General features: G+C 38.2%; 1 protein-coding gene across 11 annotated transcripts in view; it reads right to left on the reverse strand.

Annotated features, from left to right (window-relative positions):
- Nucleotides 1–26,461, reverse strand: part of COBL (cordon-bleu WH2 repeat protein) — a 161,425-nt gene that overhangs the window by 30,190 nt on the left and 104,774 nt on the right. For 6 of the 11 annotated variants that reach the window (XM_074576301.1, XM_074576300.1, XM_074576298.1 and 3 more), the window contains 2 exons: nucleotides 21,339–21,477; nucleotides 18,288–18,458 (listed from right to left, as the gene is read on the reverse strand). In XM_074576301.1, the coding sequence (XP_074432402.1) occupies nucleotides 18,288–18,458; nucleotides 21,339–21,477 (310 nt within the window). The remainder of the gene's footprint in view (nucleotides 1–18,287; nucleotides 18,459–21,338; nucleotides 21,478–26,461) is intronic. The other 5 variants (XM_074576305.1, XM_074576304.1, XM_074576303.1 and 2 more) reach the window with 1 other exon arrangement.

Raw genomic sequence — 26,461 nt, forward strand, 5'->3', positions numbered from 1 at the left:
TGAATGAGATTAGAATCAGACCCAAGTGTTCAAAAGACATATATCCTACTCAGACTTACAAAATCAGTCACCAAAGCTCAAGCTATTGCTCCCTCTGAGTCCAATAAGTACAGGGCGTAAGTCTTCTCAGGCTATAACTGTTCGCTAAGTGCTGTGACCTTCTGGTTTTACAGCACTGCTGGTCGTTTACTGTCACATTCAATAATAACAGAAACAGTATATCCAAAAGCATTTTTAAAGAGGTAACAGTTGATTTAACCCCTACATGGTGAATAATCTGAACTTCGTAACGGTTTTAGAGTTCCTATAATTCCTCTGAGTTCTTGCTAAGAGGTTGGTAATTATTTTCCAATTTCTTTCATCACTTCTTCCACTGCCAAAAAACTTTTCTTTCCATGGGCTAAAATTACTTTGCTGTAGTTCAAATGGTCTATTACAATGAAGTTGTAAAAAATATTACAAACTTCATGATGTTAAAGAATATTAATTCTTATAATGATCCCCAAATTACAACATAATTATTTCACTGACAGTACTTAAAACTTCCAGCAAGAGAAAGAAACACTACTCTAATTATTTGTACTGGCAGTAAAAAGTTAGACCATCACAAAAGACCAGTATTAAAAAAGTGTACATTTTTTCATACATTTGGAAGAAGGCTGGTGGAAGAAATGGGAAAAGAAAACATTTATTACGGCAATGATTAAGAGAGATTATGAAAATGGAAAACACAGGATTACTTTAAGAGTTTTCACACCAGAACAATGTGTTGTGGTCACATTTTACTCATGTTGCTCACCGATCAAAAACTTGTACATAGAGATAGGTATTAAAAATCATTCAGTGCGCAGTTAAAGCACAAGACAGGATAGGGCGACTTCTTTATATTTGTCGCAATTAAGACTATTTTAATCCAATATACTTCTTAGTATATTTGAGCCTACATGCATGCTTTTATTTTTTTTTGTAAATGAAAAGAAACAAAAAGAAAAAAAATGGCCACTGTCATACACTAACAATAGCATGGTGGGAGTGGGGTAATGGATCGAGCTCTGAGGCACTCCTCCTCTCCCAATTCCCGTAGAATTTCCTTGCAGAAACTGAAGGTGAGGCAAGGAAATGCTGAGATGAGGAACCATGCTCCACAGCTCCAGCCCTCCAAAATGAGGATGTAGGGCAGCTTAATGTTGGTTCAGCTCATTTAGGTCATAGAATCACAGAATAATTTAATTTGGAAAGAATCTCAAAGCAAGGCTAACTTCCATCTTCGATGAGGTTGCTCAGGACCTCAAGCACCTGAGTTTTGAAAATCTCCAAGCATGGAGACTTCACAGACTCACTGGGAAATCAGGAATCATTCCCTGGGCAGTGTTTAATGCTTCTCCCCATAAAGAACATTTTTTAATGCCAAAATTAAGTTTTCCTAGCTGCTCCTTGTCACTGTTGCAGTCTTAGCCTTTTACAGTGAGTCTCAGAGTCTGTCTCGCTCTTTCCTTTAGATGCAAGACAACATTCAAATTCTCCTTACCCTTCCCTTCTGCAGGCTGAACAAGCCCTGCTGCCTCAGCACCTTCACATACATCTTCAGTGCCTTCTGCTAGACTGTGCTGCCTCTGCTCTGGTTTGTCACTATCTTGTTCCACAGAACTCAAACCTGAACCCACTTTTGGACAATGGACACACATCATGGCAGCCAAGTAAAAGGATGTAATTATTTCCCTTGATCTGCCGGCTATGCTCTTGCTAGTGCAACCCAGTCTGTGGTTAGTGCTTCGTCACCACAAGGGCACGTTGCTTACTCACACAGTCCTGCATGTGACTCTCAGTTCTCATATAATAAGATATTTTCAGTCTCCTTCCTAGTCTTATGCCCCATGCTCATGTTTTCCAACAGGTTCTTTAATTGCAGTCCTTCTTACTGCACAAAACCTGCAAACAGAAGTAAATCCTTTCCTTTACACGCCAGCCAATAACAAAAATCAAAAGACTCACAAAGGATATGTCTCACCAGACATATCATCAGAAAGGTATATATGGAGTGTTATTAGATACACCCTGTGAATCTTCAGCATTTCCACAGTCGATCCAAAGCTAATTACAGTTAACTTAGCTACCTAGACCTACTCTCCTATGGTTGAAAAATAAATGCAATGTGGACTCATTTAACCTGCATTACCAATTTGAGGTAGTTAAGCACTTCCCTTGAGGTTAAACCTTTCTGCTGTTAGTTGATATCGAAACACAAAGGTATTGTAACTTTTACAACAGATTTTTGGCAGTGGTGTTTCCTACACCAAAGGCAATACAAGATAGGATCTAGCCAGGGAGCAGGAACTGAATAGTATCCCAGTCCCTCCATTGTTTTTTCCATGTACAAGTGACAGTTAAGGTCTCTGCACTAATGTTTGATTTTCCTTTCAAACCTATGCTGAAAATTATTACGAAGTCTCTCTCTCAAAATGACACTATGTAAGACTGCTGCCTCTACAAGGACTCAGAGGAAACCACCACTTCAAGTAAACATCTGCTACCCTCTCCCATTTCAGACCTTTATTTTTACCACCTGCCAAACAAGCAAACAAAGACAAATTTCTGAACTAATACAGTACAGATTCCCAGACAGGGGAAAACTAACATATTGGACTTTATCCCCATTTCTTTCCCACAATCCTTTCTTCAATGACTGAAAAAGCCTCTCTGACCTCTGCAAAGCCCATTTGACCTAGAATGCTGCTGCTATTGCTAAACTACTTTTCATCCTCTCCTTTTTGGCACTCTCTTGAACCTACTAGTTCCTTGCTTTTATAAAAGCCTTGTTTTGAGGCTCCGATGAGTCCACACCATAGCCAGCAACCAGCGTTCCTTATTCAAAGGGATCAGATGTCACAAAAGGGACATGAAGAGCAAAATGCTCCTTGACAGGAAAAGGATCTTGTGTCAAAGTAGATCTTCCCTTGATTAACTAGAGAACATTGCCACTTGGCTTGGAGAAAGACAGATTTTAAAAAATGAGTCAGTAGTGTGAGTTGTTAATTTCCTTCTATACACAATTAAGTATGATGGGGATACTTTCCCAGCAGTTCCTGGTGTTCACTCTCTGAAGTTAACAGCAAGCTAGAACGACTCAGAAGGTGCTTTCCTGGCTCTAGTCAGTCCTTTGCTTAGATGAGAGGAAAAGGGGCAGTGTGCCTAATCTGTGCACTTCAAAAAGACTATGGACAAGCAGACAATGTAGGTTAGAGGAGCAGGATAACATGGAAATATATTTAAGAGCATATAATAGACAGCTCAGACTTGCGCTTCATAAATCACCATGTGTAACACTGGTAACATGCCGTGATCAATAACTGGGCTCTTTGTAGGCCTTTGTGGGAAAGGAAAAACAAGATCCAAACCTAGAGACTGCCCAATATAATGAGCCTGGTGAAGAAATAAACCACTCTCCACATTTTGCTGGGAATTATTAGTCTTAAGTGATAGATTTTGGCAATCCGCATCCTTTACAGAGGTGGTCAGCTTTCATTCAAGCACACTGTAGAATCTAAACAAATGTACCATGAAGGTGATTTTCATGAGCCACCTTAGAGAACGCACTCTACAAAATTGCCTGAAAAGCATATGCGGTGTAATGATTAAAACCAGAAATGATTAGTGCACCTATGCGATAAAACAATGTTTTATTAGGTGTTTTTTAAGACCACAAAAAAAAGGCCATTTGCTTAACTTCTGTTTTTAAACTTCACCATCTTTCCCCCTCGTGTATTCTGTTCTATCAATTCATTCTCTTCCTTAGTTTGTCTGTTAACAATTCCATAAAATCTCTACTACAGTTTCATACTTCTAGCATAATCCAGAGGACAAAAACATAAAACACTTTTTGCATTGTAATTATATCTTCCTTCCCCAAAGACCAGCTGCCAGCAAACTCAGCAAAGAAGAGACAAAAAAACCCAACCCTAAACCAAACACGCATATACATACATACAGTCACACTTGTGGGATTTATGAGCTCTTCCCATAGTACAGAGACACCGTTCCACTCACAGTTGTGTATTTATTTCTGATTAAAAGTGATTTAAAAGTTACGAAGTGTGGAAGGGAATTAGGTCAATCTGTAATAAGCTATCTATTACTGAAGCCATTAGGTATTACACACATAAAAATAAAAGATTTTAAACAGTTGTTTTCTGTTTATGGGGACAACGTATACTTGCCTTGGGCTTATAAGCACTTCTATTGAGAACTGTTGCACAAACGAGAAAAAATACTTTTAGTACCTTCCTAACAATGCAGACTTACTAGGCAGTAATGGCAACAAATACCGGTTTTGCTGAATACCAAAAGCTAAGAGTGAACTTCAGGCTGGAGTGGTGGTTGACAAAGTGGGATTTCATTACTCCTGGAGATTTTTTTAATCCATTCTCACAGCACCTCAGTCCATTCAGATCTGTGATGTCGCTCTTCAGTTCCCCCCAGCAGTGCATCCATCATTTTCCCTTACATCACCTTCTATCTTTGTATAGGATAAGCATCTGTAGTATCATCTGATGTCAGACAGAGCCCTGAGAAAATTAAATGTTTCATGCATAAACCAACTGTCTAACTTACAATTAGGACGGCACAAAATAACTCTATTTAATTGGCCAAAACAGGCTTCAGCCAAACCACCAATAACGTAAATACCTTCACAGCAGACTTTCAGCAACTAGCTCCAAATATAGATATGAAAACATTTTCATACACCTCTGTGCTATAGAGACACAAAGCTCTACTCTGACCTCTTTTGATGTACATTAACCAACTCTTCATGGGCCTCCTGATAAATGGAATACCCATTTCTCTCTACAAAGTTCAAAGAATAATAGGCTTTTCAATATACTTGGTCCGGTGGTTTACTTTGGTAATTGTATTTCTAGAAATATTTTAACCTAGAAAAGCACGCTTCTTTGCTGAGTTTAGTTATTATACATTTTACTGGACATTCACACTCGATTACTCTGCTGTCATATTTCTCACAGCTGTTAAGTAAGATGTCCAATGATGTCAACAGAAGACAGTGGAAACACTGCTTGGAGTACCTGAACCTGTCATCACTAAGACATTTTGCCTTCTGAAGCTGCCCAGTGAAGAAAGAACTATTCTTGCAGAGCACAAAACTGAGGACCAGAGTACGCTAAATATCTCCCTGAAGATCTCGTGTGATATCCTCCACAGGGGCATTGTGTCATTTTCGAAGGACAGTTCCTAGGCACCCTGAAGACCAGGCTCCCATGCTGGGATGAGGGCAAACCAAGGGCAGGGAGGCCAGGACAGTGCAAGCCAAGCACATTCCCCACCTAAAACACTGCAGGCTATGCTAGCAGCAAAGAGTTACAGACACACTGCAGAAGCCCTTAAAGCCAATTGGTTGTATGGAAAGACGGCAAGAGATGGACTTCTTTTCCAGTAACACAGACAGAGCCAAGAAATCACTGCATGGGGCAAGAATGAAACACAGGGTATCATGAACTCCATTCTCTAGCCATGAGAATCTTTTTCAGCAGTGCACACTGAAGCTCTTCCCCGGGAGCCTAGTAAGGAGGGGAATATCGGAGAGGTGGAGAACAAAGTGCTCACAGCAGAGCTCTGCTGTCATGCCACCACTCCTCTTTGACAGCAGATGGACTAATCAGATTATTTCAGACATAAGCAGAGATGGGAATACTTAAGTCAGAGCTGAATTTGGCCCGCTCCTCCATAGTCCTCTTGTGAAGTCAATTATCTCATCAATCCTGCTTTGCCCTGGGGCTCTCTTTCCCTATTAACTTGAAATACCAGGAGGAAGAAATGCAAACATGCAAGAGTGGTAACTGCGTGTTATGCTCTGTACTGATTTGCGGATAGTAAAATGTTAATGGCAGTGTCATCTCTGGTGCTATGGTGAACAGTACCCTGATGCAAGAAACAGGTCATCACCTAAACACCCACTTGGAATAAATTTTCCCCTTTCGTATTTTGCGCTGTTAGTATCAGATCCTGTTTCCACTCCAGCAGTTGGGTTTTGCCACTGACTTCAATGGGAGCAGGATTGGACCTCTCACTGATTAAAATGCAAAGCTGCAGATATCTCCTGCATGGGATGAATCCCCACAGGGAAAATTTGTCTGCATTTTTATTCATGTGAAGTATTTTAAGGCTTTCATTTACACAGCTCATTCAATAATAACGTGCATGCTGTATAATGGGGTACCTGATTAAGCATGCTTAAGTGCTTTGCTGGAGCAGGGCCATTTCTAGAATTTGAAGGTTCACTATGATCATACCCTCAAAACAGACAAGCTAGTTTGGGGAATTTTTCACCTGAGTTAATGGGCTTAATTAGGAGCAGCATAAAAGGTCATTTTTCCTATGGGAAATTTGGAAATGTTTTTGACTTTCTTTCTTTTTAGCCTCAGTTCCTACAGAAATTAGGGTGAGAAGGTCACGCTGTTGTAGGTTTATAAGTCTGTCTATGAAACCCTCCAGTAACTTTTAAACCAGCTGCCAACTTCTGAATTAGTCAGGAAGGATAACACTCTAAAGTTCAGTTCCAAAAGTTTCCTAAAGAGGTAGAAGGACAGAGCAAGGAGACTTTCTTCATATATGTGCTGACATAAAAGCTCATTCTCTATTATCTACTAGGGATACCTGAGGGAAGGATGCTATGAACAATAGCAAAGCTTCAACCCAGAGCGTGCTGGGTTTAGATACCAGACAACTGAGTCATTAATGTAGAAGTCAAAAAGAAATGCTTAACGAATTACTTGATAGGGTCTGGGGGAGGAGGAGAAGAAAACAAAGCAGAAAAAAAAGGAAAAATTCCCAAATCCTAACATCCATTTGGTTTTGAAAAGCTAGAAGTTGAAGCTTCTGGGATTTTCTGCTCCATCTATTTTTTCCCTTTTTATCCATCATTATCGCTTTATTACCCCCTTCTTTCCCCTTATCCCTAACTAAAAAAGAACATTAAAAAAGGCACCTCCTCTTTCCGAATCCAAAGAACCAGATCATTTTTTTTTTTCCTAAAAACACCACACAAGGATTGTGTTCAGAAAATTCTTTAGCAGGTGTGACCGGCCACTTTTCCACTTTACAGTACAGTTCGTACAGTAATGCTCAAACATTATCTTCATTCTCCCGATTGCTCAGAAATTCAGCACAAGATTATAGAACTCTCACCTTAGAATGGCCCCTATCAGAACAGCACAGAATCAAGCTGGTGGTTTGTTACTGCTCTTCACATTACAGCGTGTAAATTTAAGGACTTCTGTCTCCATTGCTTTCAGTCTGCTAATTTTCTCCCAGGCACTAATTTAACTCAGTGGAAAAATTGCAAGGAGTTTCCCTGTGCAAGGATTTTTTGTGTAAAAAGAATGCAATCGATACACTGCCAAAGCCTTGTATTATGAACAGTGCCATGTATTTAATGTACCCTGAAAGTGAAGAAAAGCCTTTTAAGTACAATCTGTGTCCTTTGTAAGAGCAGACTGCGGACAAATGATTGTAGTATTTGAGGAACATCTGAATCCCATTGATTAGCTTGATGAATACAGAACAGGAAAGCTGCCAGGTACAGAGGAAGCTGGGCATGTCCACAAGGGAGTGGAGCAAACAAGCAAATTACGGTATATCCATGGTTTTTTTGGTGGTTTTGTTTTTTTTTTTTTTTTTTTTTTTAACTAAATGTTTTCATTTGGAAAACTTGGACACTTAAACTTCTAAGTCTTTTTAACTGACTGGTCAGTTAATCAGCATATTGTTCTCATTTTCTCAAGGCAAGCAGAGAAGGGTTTTAAAAGTAAAAAAATATACTTTAAAATTATAAATAATAATAATAATAATAAAACGTTTACATATGTTATGTAATTGACATAAGATTTCTTTGGGGAAAAAAAATTAAATCTTTCCTCTTTTGGGGGAGAAAGGAGGATAAGTTTTACCTAGTAAAAAAGAATTGTGTCACTCCTGAGCATTGATTTAACATGTTTGAGAGACTGGTAGTACCCAAAAAGGGTTTCAGAATAAAATCAAAATACCAATGCATTCCTGCAATAGTCCCCAAAGTAGTTTCTACTTGTAACAACACCAGGCAGTGATACAGGCTGGCCCTTTCACAGCCTTTAACAGACAACTGTGAGGCTTTCTGTATAGGAAGTCAAGTACAAGGATTTGCTTAGCTTCCAAAAAGTTCCATCTCTTACGAGTACAAGTCAAGTAAAGAATGTTCTTATCTTGAACTTAAAGGCAGTAGATTAGTTTTTCTTACAGTCTTTGTAATTCTTATGTATGTAATGTAATTCTTCTCTATGTAATTCTTCATAATTCTGAGCTAATTATAAGAATTCTTAAATTCTTACATTCAAGTCTTGACTGTTACATCTATAGACACACCTTCTAAATAGACCTGTTGCATGTTTTTACTTAGTTAAGAAAAAAATGATGAAAATACTTCTCCATTAATTTTCTTGTTTTTATAAACTGAAGAAATATTTTCCCCTTTACTTTTCATCTTCTTGTCAAGTGAAAAAATTGAGGTGAGAAACAATCATGGAAGAGAAAAGAAGAAAAATGCTAACTACGTGTTTTAAAAAACATATCAATAATAGTTTTCATTATTGATGCTTGAAGTTAAAAAACTAGTTGTTTTGTTTGTTTGCTCTAACAAGTAAGTAGATGGTCCCCTACTAGTCCTTCACTATTTATGGGAGGTTACCATATATTTAGCGACTTTACTTTCACCTTTGAATCACAACAGTCTTAAAAGAAAAAAAATATTTGTCTGTCATAGTCCTCCTTTCTCATTCTTTCCTCCGTCTTCTTTTGTTTTAGGTCTTTGTCCTCCATTACACCCCACCTTTGCTTATAGTACAGTAGGTTGGAAAGTAATTCTTTTACCCATGCCAGGAACCAATTATGGAATCCACAAAAAGAGCTGACAAAAGAGACTCTGTCTCTGCTCTCAGCCTTTTGCTCCCTCAGGCCCTAAAACCCAGAAGTGAATGTGCATGGCCAGAATTCTCAATTTCTTAGAAGAAAGCAGGCAGGCATTTTAGTCAGTGTTTAGTGACTTAGAAGTGGTAATAGGAAAAGCTGAGTATGAGCATCTCTAAGGATGGACAAGCACTTTGGTATGGGTATTATCGCCTACCTGGAACAAAGAATACAAAGATTTTCAACAGGTTGCTTTCTGTAGCTCTCTGTGCATTGCCTGCATTTGAATCAGTAGAATCTTGCACTACAAACTTCAATGCTCTTTCAAATACCAACAGTAGGACTGACTTCTGGCTCAAAGTCTGCAAAATCATAGGTATTATTTCCAATACCGTGGCAGGCAGCAGAGTGAACATGGAAGGGAATACAAAATACACCCTTTCCAAATGGTGTTACCTTTACTCAGGACTGTATCTCCTTCTTCAGAACTTTCTCAAGGCATGAAAAAATCAAGCAGATCTGGTGACCCAAATTTACAATCTTCTTATTAGAACTGAACAGGAAAAAAAATAATCTTTCATGTTGAAGAAATATTCAAGGGATATAAAGGACTCAGTAGTTGATACCTATTCAGTATGTTACCAGCTTCTGAAGTAGTTCATTCTTGCTACTGGGCTTGATCCTTTCAACAGTCATTTACCACTTGAAAACAGAGCATCACGGAAGAATATGCAATAAACAAGGAATAAAGCATCTGATTCTTGCATAGAAAAATACAAGATCACCTTTCCCCTTCTCCACCTCAGCAAGAATCAGCAGAGTTTATTACGTGTAAGCTCTTCTGGATAAATAAATAATTAATGATGTCACTTTTTGTTCTGTCAGCTCCTTATGAATTTTAACAGTAGACTTCTCTAGCCATACAGGTGCTATACAGAAGCCTATCTGCATACTATATATGAGATATCTGAATAAGAAGTGTGTAAACAGTTTGTCTCACTGTCCTTGAGGGGGGAGTTCATAGTTCTGCAATGACATTAGAAAACAACATGGCTGTAATTTTGGAGGGATGGAATAAGTTACATTCTGTCTTCTAAAATAACATGTATTTTACTATGGAAAGTTAAATGGTGCCTACTGCATGTACTAAATATATATTGAGAGTCATGGCAGTGACTGGAAGCCAAGTTTGGAAGACAGAACTACTGTCTTATACACACACACACACACGGCCCAACTCTCACAAAGTGGCAGTTTATAGTGGGCTGGAACAATAAAGAGGGCTTAAAGTGGCTGTAAACATAAATGATGAGTGTATGAGAATCATGACCACAGAGTTTACTTTACAAATCAGAATATGGGGACAGATGATGGGCATATGATACATTGCATGGCCATATGTTTAATATATAAATGCATCATAGGCCTTTGCAATTCATCATACAATTTGGACTGGATAATTTCTCTACCAATCACTCTTCCTTGGCACTTATTCGAGCACTCCAGATGCCATGGACAGCTTTAAATACTTCCAGTTAAAAATGAACAAAAAGAGAAATATTTCCTTTTTCCATTCATATATTTAGAATATTCTCTTCGTATTTTACCTGCCCAGAATAAGTTTCAGTTCTGGACCAGTAGCACATTTTCTAAAGATAAAAATGGAATGAATTCAAAGTTTAGTAATCTACAGCCCTGTCACTGGAAAAAAAAAAAAAAAGATCCAGCTGCTCAGTGAGAAAGACAACATTCATTTCAATCCTCAAAGATTTCAATCCTAAGGAAAAAAAAAAGAAAGCAAAATGTGTAGAAAAGACATTTAAGGAAGTTTGGAGAGTCTCTGAATCCTAGATTTTAGTCTCTAAATGACTGAATTGCTGGTAATGAAGTCATTTGTCTGTGAAAGAGGATGGGTACTAAAACAATCTGCTCATGGTTTTAAAATGCTAAAACTCAAACTGATAAACCTTGCTAGCAGAACAGGTCTTTCTACACTGGCACTAAACCTAACCTACTCCTATGCACTTGTTCTTAAGCACATACACCAGCCATATGTACTAATTTCCACACCTTGGACACAGCTGCCATAAATGTATGGGCAATATTAACGCAATGTAATAGCCAACCCAACATGCCTAGAATGCCTAGAGTAAAAATTTGAGCTTACGTTTGGAAGATGCCATCACAGTGGCATCACCTGCAAATATGATTTTACCTTCCTTTTCCTATTTGCAATGAAACGGATTAAAAAAAAATCTAGAATAAAATATTTATTTATCTTTTTAGTTGCTTAACAAAACAACTCAGTAAACTAAGTTCAATTTTATGGCATTCTTAAAGAACTGAAAATCTTTGTATAAGTGTGGTATCTATTAGCTTAAAATTCACCTTTAGCGTTATTCTTACTCGCTGCCTAGTGCAGATACGTGACAACGTTGGCTCCCCCTGGTGGCCAACATAAAAAAAGTTTTATACGGCCATTCAGTGAAATCTATGCACCAGGGAACTTGTTTCTAATTCAATGGTTTTCATAGGGGTTGAGCACACTCATCAGGTATCACAATGGGCTTAATCATAAATTATACATCTCTCCTTTTTTCCTAAGAGCACTGAATGTCACTGACATTGGAGTCATATTACTGGAATTTGTTTTGATTTATAAGCTATCTATGCATTTACTTGACCTCCTGAAAGGGCTTAATAATATTTTCCAATTTGGGGTTTTTTTTCCTTTGTTTTTCACCTCAGATACGTTACCATGAAGGACAGTATTTGAGCAATGCTGTTTGGTAGTGCAGATAAATCCTGAATACATTGAATGTGTTTCTTACTAACTCTGGTAAGGGCATTTTTATGAAAAATTGTAGTATAGTATCAGTTTTTTTATCAACTTCTCCATGTCATTCTCATTGCATTTCTAACGTCTCCATGGTTAAAATAAAAGGAGTAAACCTAAGCAGCGTCCTTTCGTATCACTGCTAACCCAAGACTCCATCAAACTGACCTACACTGACATTTCTTCCTCTCACTGAAAATGACAGAAAACCTCTCATTCTCTTCCAGAAGCCGATTGAGGCGACGTTAGAAATCATGGGTTGAAGCCTGGAACAAGCAGGGATTCCCCGTCTGTACCTTGGTGCTGAGCTGGTGCTCACAACCAAACTTCCAGTGAGTTCGTGTTCCCGTCATCACACTATTATGAACTAACAGTTGTGAAACAGAGTATCTATGCAATTCCACTGAATAGATTTGGATTTAATGAGTGTCACTGAAAGTTCTTTCCCACATTGTGTATAGTAATGGGAGGTTTTAAACATGCTAATGTTATACTATAAGCATAATTTCTTATAATTAAGATGATTTCTTTTAAAGATGTAACAATTTTTCTTCTTTTTTAAAGTTCTGTATAATACTGTTTATGTACCTGGCACTTATGAAATCGTAAGAAACAAAGGATATGAGCTAGCATAAGCAAGACATTTTTTTTACATTCCGAAAGGCAGAGCTGGCTAGCTTAAACCAGTCATTAATATATTTTATGTAGAAATTTCACAGAAAATATTAATTCCCACAAACATATTTTTAGAGGCAAATTTTGCATTTTAATTAAAAAAAAAAGTAAATTAAGGATGAGTAATGAACTTTTTGAGTTTTCACCTAGAGCTTTTAAGAGTTTGAGCAGACCACCTGAAGAGACAGCTTTCCACAGCAAACTTAGCTGGGTGGAGAGGCATTATAGCCGCATTCCTTCAAAGCAAGGAAACATTTTAACCAAAAACATAATTTTGTTGAAAACTTGAGCCTCCTTGTCGTGGTTTGTGCCACGGTGGCCGTAGTTTTTAAGCTAAACTGGTGTCAATGCAAAGAACTGCTTTTACAATACACTGTAATTCTGCATTGTACTCAATATAAAAGACTTTGTTTCACTACTTCATTATTCCATTTTTATACTAGTCTGAACTCCATGGGGCATGTAACTCCGTGGAGGTACAAATAGGATGTAAATAGAGTAATGAGAATGGGTAAATTAGGTTCTTAATCTTCACATTGTGAACACCTACTAGGTGTTTTTTTTTAAGAGAAGACTTACAATTAAATCATTGTCCTGCCTTAAGAAGCTATTACAAAGTATCTGGCAGCGCAGAGAGTTCAATTCTACTCCACTTTATTAGAAGACCCTTAGGGTATTAAGTATACTTTCTGAAGCATCACTTAAAACTTATTAACTACATGTCATATTTGTATTAAAAACCGTCAAAACTCTTTTTAGTCATGTTCCACGTTATCTGTAGGAATGCTTTGCTTTCTTATTCTCCATTTTCCCTACCTGGAAAGGATTCAAGATGAACATGATTATTTGCTTGAGGGTAAAACAATAATTTTTCATCATTTAAATTAGAGTTATGTATTGCAACTCACTCATTTAAATAACATAAATGTCTTAAAACACAGTACATGTGAGGTCAGAATAGTTCTGGGTGTGTGCATCATTGCAGCTCATAAAACCTATGCTTATAGTTCAGAATGATTAAAAATACATGCCTTATGGGCCATTCACACGAAGAACTTTCTTCAGCGCAAAGAAGTTTTTGGTAAGTATAATCCTATAGCTGATATTTTAATTATAACTCACTGACTATTTCAAGTACAACTGTAAAAAGGAGACTTGCAAAGCAAGATTTCTCTTGAGCAAACAGTGTTTGTATCTTTTGTTACAGAAATAGAACACACACCTTGATTTCCATAGGTTTTCTCCAGCATCAAGATAAAATTACTCATAATAAGGATCAGGATGAAAGCAGAAGTAAAGCCTATGAATCAGTGCATTTGGTACTGGCTCTTAGTATTCCTTTTAGGCCCCTTATAGATCCAACAGATCTGTTTTTTTTTCTCTTGGCAGCTTGACTGATAGCCAAGATACAGAAAGAATCTTGCACTTCAACTTGACTAGGCCATGCCCAGAGGAACACAATACATGCAATGAAGGCAAAAGAGAATATAGTCGAGAATGTAAAATGTTATACTGGGATAACAGAAAAAAAAAGGAAAATGTTTTTAGGAAGTTTTCATTAAACCTTTAGACAGTATTGAAAGTAATGACACCTTGTTCCAAAAACACGCTCTTTGAAACACCAAATCAAATTAAACCATGGCTCAAAATAAAGAGAATCTTTTGAAATGGAACAGACAAATGTATGGATAATCTTTCTGAGGCTGATATATAGATTTATGGAACACAGCATCCAGTTCGGGAGCATACATCTCACAAATGAGTATGAACCACAGCCAAAAATAATCAATAGTAATTAAAAGAGAATGTGCGAGTTCGAAAAGAAAGGAAGCCAAAATCTCAGTCAGAAAAAAAAGGTTCTTTTCCAGCAGGGAAGGAAGGAAGGCAACAGAAGAATCAGGGTAGCAGAGGCACAGGAGGTTCAGAGGTATGAAGGTCATAAGAAGAGGCAAGGTCTGTCAGACGCGCTTGGTATATGAAGGGAATGATGCACAACAGTAAACTGTTGGGGGAAAAGAGTAAAAGGATAAAATTATAAATATTGTGTAGGTCAGACAGCAGAATGGCTAGCATGCTCAGTAATGTTAAAGAATTAGACACACAAAGGAGGTGTAGGTGCATGGGCACATGTTTTGAAATTCGGAATCCCACGGATGCTCTGAGACTGCCTTCCTGGGTTCAGGTATAAACTAACTCAATCCCAACAGAAAACACACCCCCTGATATGCGGCATGTCTATGAATTCTGCTTTACTTGGCCTGAATTTTAATTCTCCATAAGGTACAAGATAGATGATGTCGGAGATTCAACTTCATTCTTTAGCCTCAGATCAGGCTGGATGAGTGAGAGGAGCAAGGGTGGTGTAAGCCTCCTAAGTCACCCTTGCAAGTTTTCTTGCTTTAAAGACCATCTCTAAGAAAGAAAAGGCTGGGTCACCTGACAGATGCCTTCTGAAGCACTGCACTATGACAGGCCAGCAAAATTCCCTACTCAGCAGCCTGCAGTTCTCAATTAATTCAGAACCACATGTAAGAAAATGTAGTTTCCTCTCAGTGAACTTCTCTACCTATTTTTACTTCAAGTTAACCAAGTCCAACCCTTACAGATTATACCTAATGATTGGGAAGGACTAGGTATATATCTAAGGTGACTGAAGAAATATGACCAAATTGCTTGTGAAACTGTCACAGCTTTTGTCAAATGGCTTGTATTACCTGTTAGTATATCAATGATATAATGAAAAACATTAAAAATTACATATGGGTACAAGGCTCCTTTCTGTTCTCCTTATTCCTTAAAATTAACCTGGTATCAACTAGTAGTATATGTGTCATCTATCAAAATAACTGGGAATGCTTATATGCACTCCTTCATCCCTTTCAAACTTTCTGGTTGAGTGATGATTGAGTATTTTGATCTATAGTTTAAAAAAAAAAGACACGTTCAAATCATTTTTTCACTTCTTTAAAGACAAAACACTTTCCAAAACTTAAAAATTAATTAGGTGTCAGGCCCTTACCCAGTGTGAACTCTGAATTCACTAGTACTTTATCTAGTGTCAGAGTGAAGAATTTAACCTCAGGATCTCACTCTACAAGAAGGTGCATTGTTTATTCTTTTTCAAACAACACAAAATTTCAGACTTCTTACTGCATTTCTTAATGATAGTTCATAACAAGTCAAATAAAGGGCTAATCATGGAGGCTTTAGTTTAGTTAGCATGTTTTAGTTGCTTGTCTAGGTGCAGCAATCTTTCAATATGTGCGTTCTTTACCTGAAGTGGCACTTACTTCAGGAAGTGGAGCTTACTATCAACTCATTTATTGGGAACTTCATAAGCTATGTGACATAACCAAACGCCATGCAACAGAAGTGACAATCTGCACTTCTGCATTCCCAAAGCGCAGTCAATCTTAGAATCACAGGCCATGAACAATCTGATTAGTAAGATAAGGAAGGAGAAAGGATTGCATAAATATATCTTTTTAGACTTGTACACAACATGCAGCTAAGGGTCTACCAGACCAAAAGTTAAGAGGAAAGGTCATGTTATAAGAATAAAAAGATTAAAAGAGCAAAAACTATGAGGACCAACTGTACTCTTGTTTGTGGAAACGTTTCTTACCATTAGAGTCAGAAAAGCCCAAGTATCTTACTAAAGGCACTATTCATGAATGACTTACACTCCACGTAAGTTTGGAAAACTCCGTGAAGAGTGATTACCACCATCCTCTATGAAATGAAAATTCCTCAACATGGGTTTCCCAGAGCACAATGGGACTACTGTGTGTTTGCTGGGAAGGAATGAGGGGTGAGGCACAGTGCCCCACAGACAGATCGTAAGGAACGAGAATTTAAAGTCCATACGATCACAGAATTTTAATTTCTCAATGGGAATCTTATCTTGTGAAAGACAAACTGCTGCTGACAGTCACCCACTCAGCAAAGGAAGACCACAATCCTCATCAGAGCAAGCTGATTTCAGAACAAATATGCCTTTCATCAATAGTTGGCATCAGTAGCTTATCCTCCTTCCCACCTTGTTCTGTGAGAAAACATAGTTACTGAGGTTAGAGTTAGGAAGATTGAAAATTTTGTTCTTCTTTGAATCTACCGCCAAAGCCCTCTTTGCGCTGCTTGAGGCATTCTCAGGCAATAAAAAACATCATTGCAAAACTCTGTTCTTATACCACTCAATCACTACAGTATCTAAGCACCTTTCAGAATGCCATTAGGCAATATAATTAGCATCTGTCATACGCGCTGCTTTCTCTCATGGGTACATCCATACACATTTCTCTTGTGTAAATCTATACACGTATCTTTATCTAGGTAGAGCACCGCATAATTATAAAGCTAAACTTGTTCCTCTCCAACACCAATGCTTTAAGTCTAAAGTAAGTACCCACTGAACACTATTCTTTTGCTCTCAGTAAACTGATGATAATAAAAGCTCATGTTATTTTCCATGTACAAGCTTAATCAAATCCTTTTGGCTGGGATATAGTGTTTGTTTAAGAGCAGATGATCAGCCTGATAAAATCAGAGCTGCATTGATTAAAGGGTATTTGATCACCAAGGTAGATCAGGAAAGCATTGCAAAATAATAGTGGTAGAAACTCAAATGAAGCAGAAATATTAATGCAAAGAATGCCACAAAGGATTTTTAATAAAGAAAACATTGTAGGCACACTGACGGTATCTAGCAAAAAACCCAAGATTTTAAGTATGATATGATTTCTGTGCATACACTGGTAAAAATGAAATAGGGTTAATCCTCAGTAAGATTCAGGTTTTCTGTTAGTATGGATCTCCTTAATTTCCTTCTTTCCCCATCAATAAAACTTGTCAATCTGCATTTCCTCAGCACAGATTTGAAAAATAATGCTTTATATTTAGCTGGTATCCAACAGCAAACACACCAACATTAATGTATCAGAGTAACTGCTACCTGCAGAATAATTTTGGTAAAGAAAATGTCCTGGAAAAAGATGTTTTGTCAAATTAGCAGCTAATGGAGATATTTCTCTATCCCATGGTTAGGAGACACCCTCCTAACCTTCAAAGGAAGTGTGTCCATGAGATGCCGTAAGTGCAGAGCTGTGCTGCCTTTACAGGATCTACATGGGTGTGCAGGGCAAGCCCACAGGGAACATAATACATGATCAAAGACTTGGATTGTGTACAAAGATTTAAAAGACAGTCAATGGATAAACATGAAAAAGTAGCATGAAAACATGCTTTTCAAAAATACACAAGGATGTGGAAAAGACCCTATTTCTTTGTCTGATAACTGTTATGCCTCAAGGGGAAGAGCACACAAAGGACTATCCAGAGATGGCAAGGAACATGTACCCATTAGGAAAGGAAGGCCTTTAACAATATACAGCTTCTATAAATGGTTTAATTTTCCTAAGGGAGACACCCTGTAGTTTTCAAATTAGACTGGTAGACCTATTTACTCTCAAAGGAAATTGTCTCTAGAGAGACAGAAAAAATGTTAGTACAGAAAAACAAACATAGAGAATTACTACAAGACAGCAGATTTTTGCTTCCAGCTGCCCAAAGTCACAAGGTTTGATGGTTGTTTTTAAATGCTTCATACAATGGCCAGGTATCATCCACAAAACTGTCTCCAAGCAAGTGTTTTGTTTACTTTGTATTAATTAGTTACACTGCATTGGGCATTTTAAAAGATAACAGGCTGGAAAAAAGGGAAAAAACAGACATGTATGTCTAGAGAGCAGAGAGGAAAGTCTGGAAAAGATACCCCTGAGAGTAACCATCAAAGGAGTGGAAATGCAAATATATATATTTTCAAACATACGTTTAGGTACCAGCTCTGTTGGTGCTGTAAGATCTGCTTCTCTGTGATATATTGTTGGATCCACAATGTCTCTGTCAGGAGGAGGGTAAGGTGGGGGTGGGGGGATCACTAACTGGGGTGGACCACGAGTGGTGCCTCTAGGAGGCTTTTGTGGCACTTGCCGTCCATCACCTACAGGGGGATCAATTGACCAGTTACTTCATTGCAAGATAACGATTGCTCTGTTTATCGTTATTTTTTAAACGCATATTGATCTTCCCATACCCACATTCAAAGTCACTCTGGATCTAATTCTGCCCTTATTTATACTGAAATAATTAAGGGAGAAGGTAAAGCTCGATCTCTCTTAAACAACAGCAATGGGACCAGAATTGGGCCCAGCACATACATGCGCATCACAACTAACAGTTAAAAATCACCAGTTTTGGAAGACATAAGGAAGGAGAAAAAAAAAGTTTAATACGAAAAACTGAAAAAAGCTATGCAAGGAAATACAAAAAATGTTTTATTTTTATCTTCTTGAGTGCCAAATTGCCTCAATTTGCTGACCTGTAGGATACTTTACGTGACTACTTCCCTGACTCTCTGAGAGAAAGAGGATGATGCCTCAGGTCAGTATTTTCAAGTAGTAGTATTTTCTTTTTATGAGTAGGTTTTTTATTATTTTGACATCGTGAAGAAGCAGATGATTAAGTAATTTTTTGCAAAACAGTGTTTTAAGCTATCAAAGGAAACGCTCATAAATTTGGCTGGGGGCTTATTTCAATACTATGTGCAATAACTAAATAAATACATGCAACTTTGCACTATATTAACCATCTGCAATGTTAAAAAGCTGCTGCCAGTTTGCAGTGTGCAGACCTAGAGCTACTGCAATTTGGAAAGTCCTTAAAGGCTGAAAGTGCACTGAGGAACCATGACTACCTGCTCATTCTGCTCTCATACCCTGCCTTAAGCATCTACTGTGGTCACTGCTGAAGACAGATGCTGGCAGAGATGGACCTCTCGTCTGATCCATTTTGATCATGCTCTGGTGCTGCTGAGAAGGGAAGTAGCACCAAGAGGGAGGAAAAAAGATTAAACCATTCAGACACAATTTAATGCTGGCATATGTGCAGACCCTTTCTTACTGCCATGAGAAAACTGGGCACAATTCTTTGGTGTCTGAATAAGTGATTCAGTATTGAATACTGAAGTGAATTTACCAGTTTGAGAATATTTTTGATGGGATCTTTTGCTTTGATTCATGTGGCTAACTTGGGAGATACATAGGTAGCTTTAATCCTTTTTCCATCATGTGGCTGCCTATTTCTTGCAGCACATTATTTCCCTCACTACAGTCTTGCTTTTTTCACAGCTTTTCTCTCTTGCTTTCAGAGCCATCTGTGCTTTCTCATCGTTTTCTTGCAACGGCCCCCAAAAGAGGCTGTTTTACCAACCTTCCCTTGCTGTAACATTTTTTCTTGTTAATGAACACATTCATTCAAGAAAGTAGCAGAAAACGAAAAGCACTGAAGATAGGGCTACTGTGGGACGAGTTCTTTGTTGGTGTAAATTAATAAGGCTCCATTAAAGAAAACGATACTAAGAATCCTACATCAGCAGAGTCTGGCCAGTAAGCACTTATGTACACAGTACTGAACAGACTAGAAGTGGCTCTGCTCTGCTTTCTTTCGTCTGTAACATTCCGAGCACTGATACAAAATAAAATGAACACTTAGAAAAAGTTAAAGCACCAAATGTCATCAATAAGTGACCGGCTGTAGGGCAAAGCATGAGGAGCGACAGACCGTGACATCTGCAATGGTTAAAAGTAAGCCAATTTGCTGAAAACTGCTGTGTTATACGGCACAGCGAAAACGTTCCTCTTAGAGGGTTTAAATAAGACATGTCAATGGAGTCGAATATGTCACAAGATAATGGACTCCTGCTGCTACATAAACGCTGAGGCATTAAATGTGAAGCATTTACTGAAAATAAATGTTGGAACAAAGCCAAGAGGTTTCTTTCTAAACTGTGAGGCATTTGTAATGTAAGCAATTATGTATGACAGGATGTCATATCTGTATGTCTTAGGCACTTTATGAAACATGAGGTCAAAGGCACGAACTGAAGTGCACTGAGCGCATTATGGCACTTGAAGAATGATTCTCTTAATGTACTGAAAAACGAGTTCCAATATGTGGGGTTATTATCTCATATCATTACCCATCATAAAATGACTTTGTTTGCTAAAAGCATAATCTTGGGGTCCTCACCCCGGCAAAGCTCCCACCAATCTCAATAAGCTAGCAGTCATACAATGACAGAGGTCTGGGAGAACGTTTTTCAGTCTTTCTGTATGAGACTAAATGTGGTGTCACATAGACCTGAAGGCTAGAGTTTCTTTTGTTGTGTCCAGCTATGTACAGCATTCCTTGGAGAGGACCAGTTCTTTTCTTCTACTGATTAGCTAAAGACTCAGCAGAGATTAGTTCATAATAAAACTGAGGACTAAATTAAAAAGAAAAACTTCACTGACTACGGTCAGTTGATGTCAAACTGTTGGGGGACTTTAGGAAAAGAAAACATCTTCAGGCTTTAGGAACATGAGGAGATACTGAACCAGTTTGATTGTACATTAGTTCTAGCAGAACCCCATGGCTTCAGATGCTTTCAGTATTGCCTGGCCTATCTCCATTTACTAGCATTTCCATTTATTATTTCTGTATTTCGATTTAGTAGCAAAATCACCATGACCTTAAAGGTGCAGAATAGGCCCAGGGCTAGTGCTTTTGGATATTCAGCGTATACCAAACATTCAAATCATCTGATGAGTGTTATCTACCTTTTACTACCCTATAGTACTTCGAATGGTGTCATTTAAAAAAAAAAAAAAAGAGGTAATATGCAAACACTTATTTCCAGACTTTCATTCTGCAGAGAAATGCGTTTTTCCCCCAAGTTACAAAAATTTCCGAACTCACAGGATAACAGAATTAAGGAAACTTCAAACAGTGAGCACTGAAAGTACATGCATGGGATTACACAGGAGAAAAGAACGCCTCTCACCCATTGTGCTCTTCCTCTTCTCTTCCCTCTCTTCTGTCCTGTTTGGCACAGCAGGAGTGGGTGGAGCAGATGCAGTTGGTGGAAGAGGGGCACGCCTCTTCTTTTTCTGTAAATCATTTAGGGATGATCCTTGTGAAATCTAGCAAAGTTGAAAAGTAGACACAGTAAAGGATATGTTTTCTCAATGTTGTAAATTGTCAGTAACAAGAAAAAAGTGATTGTCATATGACCTAATTTCTCAGCACAGTATATTTATAATGAACATTTATAGTGACAACAGAAGATTAAAAAGACAGATCAGAAGGGCTATAGTAATACTGCACTCAGAGAAGGAAAGGGACAAGAACTGCAAATGACTGTCACAGCAGAAATACCAGTCTGGTAGACATTGGATGTTTCTGGTAATAGGGAACTAGAGAGCCCAACACTCAGCGATGCACAGTGTGACACTACGTGTGGTGTTAAGCTTGAGCCATAGCATGATCTTGTTTCTCCATTGGTTGCTTCAGACCTTGAATTATGGTTAAATAGTCCAATTGGTACGTGTAGGGAATAAACTTTCTCTCGTTTCTTTGATTTTCCTCTCAAATTCTTGTTTAAGGACTTCTGAGAGAAGAATCAGCATTGAAAGTTTGCCTGCATGATGATATGAGATCATACTATACTGTATTTATGTCTACTGGACTTCACAGACATACTTTTGAAGATCTGTAACACCTCGGCTTCCAATAGTTGCAACATGCTGGTTGGCAAGACAAGACTTCATTACTGTTTACGCTGCTTTTAAAAATATGAAAAATTTTATTGCGAGTGACTTGGGTTTCACTGAGTTGCATAATATTTTCTGTAGCTTGTTAGAACTTAGCTCTATTTCCCTTTTCCTGAAAAACAGTAATAATGAAACCAAAAACACAAAGGAAAATCCGTTGCATTCTTATATTTGAAAGGTACTGACAACACCAGACAGAACCAGGCTTAGCTGAGGCAGAGGGTAACGGGAGCTGCCCACACATGGCATGCTGTTGGCACTCCTCAGTCTTCACGTGCATCTCTTCACTCCTCTGTCCATCACAATACTCCCCAGAGCTGAAGATATCTAATATACAGAACTGCCTGGTGGTTTTCTAATATTTCAAAGGCTTAAACAACAATAATAATCTTTCCTTTAATCCAGAGGATTAATGAACCCTTAAAATACATTTGTTGTGGGAGACTTCATTAAACAAATAGCAGCTTCACACTGCTCAAAGCTATTATCAGAGTTCAGAGGACAGGCACTCATTTAGATGCTATGTCGAGTGACAACTCTGAGAATAGATGAATTTTACAAAGAGTGGGACACGAATAGAGCCTCTCTCACTTAGCCTTCCTTTTTAAAACCACTCAGAAGGGTCTTATGTTATAAACCACAAACATTCAGTTCCCACCTTTCAGGATAATGCTTTAACCACCGTGCCACATGACAATTAGACACTCTCCACCCCTTCTTGGTGAACCTGCATCCTGCATATAGAGAAACTTGGTAGTAACTGCACTGGACATAGAGCACGTTAACCAGGATGAGCTGCAGCTTCATAGCAAACAGTTTCTTTAAGGTGGAGAGGATGGGGGTGGGGGAAAAGAAAAGTGTCCTGCTCTTGCTTCCTACTACCATGGATTATTTCTGCTTTGTACATTAAATGTCCACTGGATATAGTGCATGCATGACTAAAGCCAGTGAAGCCAATCTAGATGAAGTTAGCCACAGTAAGTGGGCAAGAACATTAATAGTAGTGATTTTACAGACTTCAATTTTGGTTACCAAATTTGAAATTTTGGTTACTTCAAACTCGGTTCTTCAGGATACAACCTTACAAAAAAGAGAAAATTGTCAAAGTGGGTGCTTTGATTAATCTGACTACAAAGTCTCAAAAATTCAGTAGATATGAAGAAATTGAACCGTCTGGGAGACAGGCAGCATCTGAACTTCTCCAACACTTAAGAAGCACAAGCCACAACTTCTGCCATTATTTAATGGCATTTTACAGCTTCCACATTCACCCCTGTTTCTCCAGGCAGAAAGGTCATTTTACTTGAGGACAAAAAATGGATGGACCGATGATTTAAAAGATAAGTCTAGGAAATCTTGAGAATCAAGGCAGAAAGCAAGGAAACGTGTGTTCCCACTTGAAATAATAGGGATCACTAATCACCCTTTCCCAAGTATCAGATGAGTGAAGGATGTTAGTCTGGTATAGTCAAATTCCTCAAAGATACATTGGTGCTTTACTAAGAAGAAAGGATCCTTGTTAGAAGCCAGCTTATCTTTTTCAGCTCTATGCATTCTTATTTAGTTGAATCTTCTGAGGAACCTTAGATAGATGTACGGATGAACATGCTGCTACAGCTACAGAAAAGGCTAGAAAATAGCTCGTGCTCAACTGCAATAATGCAAGTTTGGTCAAAGACACACACAAAAATGCTTTTATTATACTGTCAGCTAAGTGCAGTATACTTCACAAACACCATAAAGAAGATGAAAAGCTTGTTTAAAGCCAGCCACACTACAATGTATATAAGAAGCGTCTAGTTCAAGAACAGGTCATAAAAATTGTTAAAAGTAGTTCTTTAATGCCAACCTTGGTAAACCTATGAGGCTAAACATAAATAGAAAAAAAACACAAAGAACATTCTGTTTCTTTCTTACAATTGTATATACCAAAACAATAGAAAGTGAAAATAATTTGTTATGGCTAGCTGCTTCTTTTATAAAGAAATCAAGCTTTGACAACATTATCTGAAGTAATTTCCCATCCAAACTTCATTACAGGAGCCCCTCTCTGAACATAACAGAATATTTCCTAGTCTTATCACTTGTGCTTCACCTATGTAGCATTTTTAACTAGAAGAAATTATTAGGTCAGTTTCTGTTACGCAATGAACACATAATTTTTAAAGATAATAACAAGTGTTCTCTGACTATAATGAATACCATCAACTGAGCTAGAGATGAATAAAGTGGGCTAAAAGCACCTAAGCCTGACAAAGAGTGTCACTTCTGTTTCCATATTGATGAGACCACATATGACGCATACCCCAATTTTCCATTAAGTGCATGTCATGCCTCACATGCTGTTTAAAAAATACTTCTAATATTGCAGACAAAATATCTGAGGAATGTGCTGAATGTGTTTTCCTTCTGTGAAAGCTCAACATCTTTACTAAGATATGAGTGCTTTACATAAGACTTTACAATATATTTAGAGCATAACAATAACATCATGGGGAGGTTATGTATCAAAATTGTGTGGAAAAGAATCCTACCAGGCTAATGCTTGAAATTTTCAGTAAGTAGCATTTGACAGTCACCTTACTTCCAAAAGGTCTGTGGATACAGTAAGAGTGGATGGATAAATTTAGTTTGAGCTTCCTCATGCATAAGAGTCCAGTATTTTCTTTGGGTTAGGTTGCACCGAATATCAGTTCATGAAAAATACTAATGGAGGCCCAAGGAAACAAAAGCCACCACCACCAAAAATTCGTCAAGCATTCAAAGACAATGAGGTTCTCAGATAAATTTCCAGCGTAAGTTCTGCTCCTTTGCCTTGCCTGTGCTCTACTTGCAGGTCAGACACCGGTTTTGCATTTATCAACCCTCCACTATTAATCTTTCTAACAGAAGTGTTTATCTATGTAAGTACTTGCTCAGTCATCTGGCAAATGCCACCTTTCTTTTATTCACAGACCAAACTAGGCCTAAATTTACTGCAGGTTTACAGTTCCTGAAACTGAGCCTCCTTCCGTAAGACAAACTATATCATTAATTTGTGCTCCTCTGTCCCTTCAGTATCTACCAACATTCACAATCCACTTGATGACACTGACTACACATCTCAGTTGCCTGAATCACTACTCTGACCAAGAAGGACATTGCACTCTGCTGTTTCCAAAGTCAGATTAAAGACTCTACAATAGCGTACTCGGAGAGCCACACATACCCAAGTCTGTTCTGTTAAGGACAGCCCACAAACTCTTGCCATAGATGGTAGAGAAAAAGGGAATGGGCTTAATGCAACCTTGGAAAGCGCACATACTGCATCCTTGTTAAATAACAAAGTACTGTAACGTTGTAATTACTGCAGTTATATCTTGACTAGTAAAGAACCTAGCAACTACAAAGGTGTTCCAAAATAGTGATAGAACCAGGTAAAAATATCTGAAGCTAACACTAGAAGCCCAGCTGAATTTTGTGGGCTTGAGGGGAAAGTATCATATAACTTCTACACTGGATGTTGAAGGCCACTTTTGTGCCTTCTGGGAACTACTGCCTTTCAAGCAACACATTTTGCCCATTTATTGAATAGCTGGGGGGGCCTTGATACTCTTCAAGGACTACTGTGTTGGGACACAGAGACCTGAAGAACGAGCCATATTTTCTTCCTTCTCCCAAGATTGATGTCTGGGGAGAAGAGTGGACGTATGAGAGACATGTACTTTTTGCAAGACTGAGAGTTTGGAAAAAAGCTTGGTGATCTCAGTTCAGAAGCACAACTAAGAACACAAGTAGGGGAAAAACGACTTAAAAATTGCCATGGAAAGACTTTCTTGGACTTGCACACTAAAAGCAAACAGCACCTTGCCCTGGTTTCAGCTGCGATAAAGTTCATTTTCTTTCTAGTAGTTGCTGTGTTTCAGATTTGGTATGAAAGGAACGTCAAGAATGCATATTGCTTTAGTTGTTTCTAGGTGATGTTTGTACTATTCTAGCACTTTTTTCAGCCTTCCATAGAAACTGAGAGGGAGCATAGACAGAACAATGGAATGGCCGGTGGAATATTCCATACCATAGATGTCATGCTTGATATATGAACAGGGGGAGGTTGAGGAGGAGGGGGCAAGAATCCATGATCACTGCTCAGGGGTCACTGCTCCAGATGGGCTGGGCAACCAATTCACCAGGTAGTGATAGTGACTAGTGTTGTATTACTTTATCTTGTGCATTCTTTTACCAGTATTATTATTATTGTTGTTGTTATTTTCCCTTTTTCTGTTATTGTTCTATTAAACTATCTTTATATATTTATGTTTATCTTTTTTTCCCCCCCCCCTTTCCTTTCCCCTCCTTTTCTCCCTCTTCTCCCTAA

This window comes from Larus michahellis, chromosome 2, assembly GCF_964199755.1.
Source record: "Larus michahellis chromosome 2, bLarMic1.1, whole genome shotgun sequence".
NCBI classification, from domain to species: domain Eukaryota; kingdom Metazoa; phylum Chordata; class Aves; order Charadriiformes; family Laridae; genus Larus; species Larus michahellis.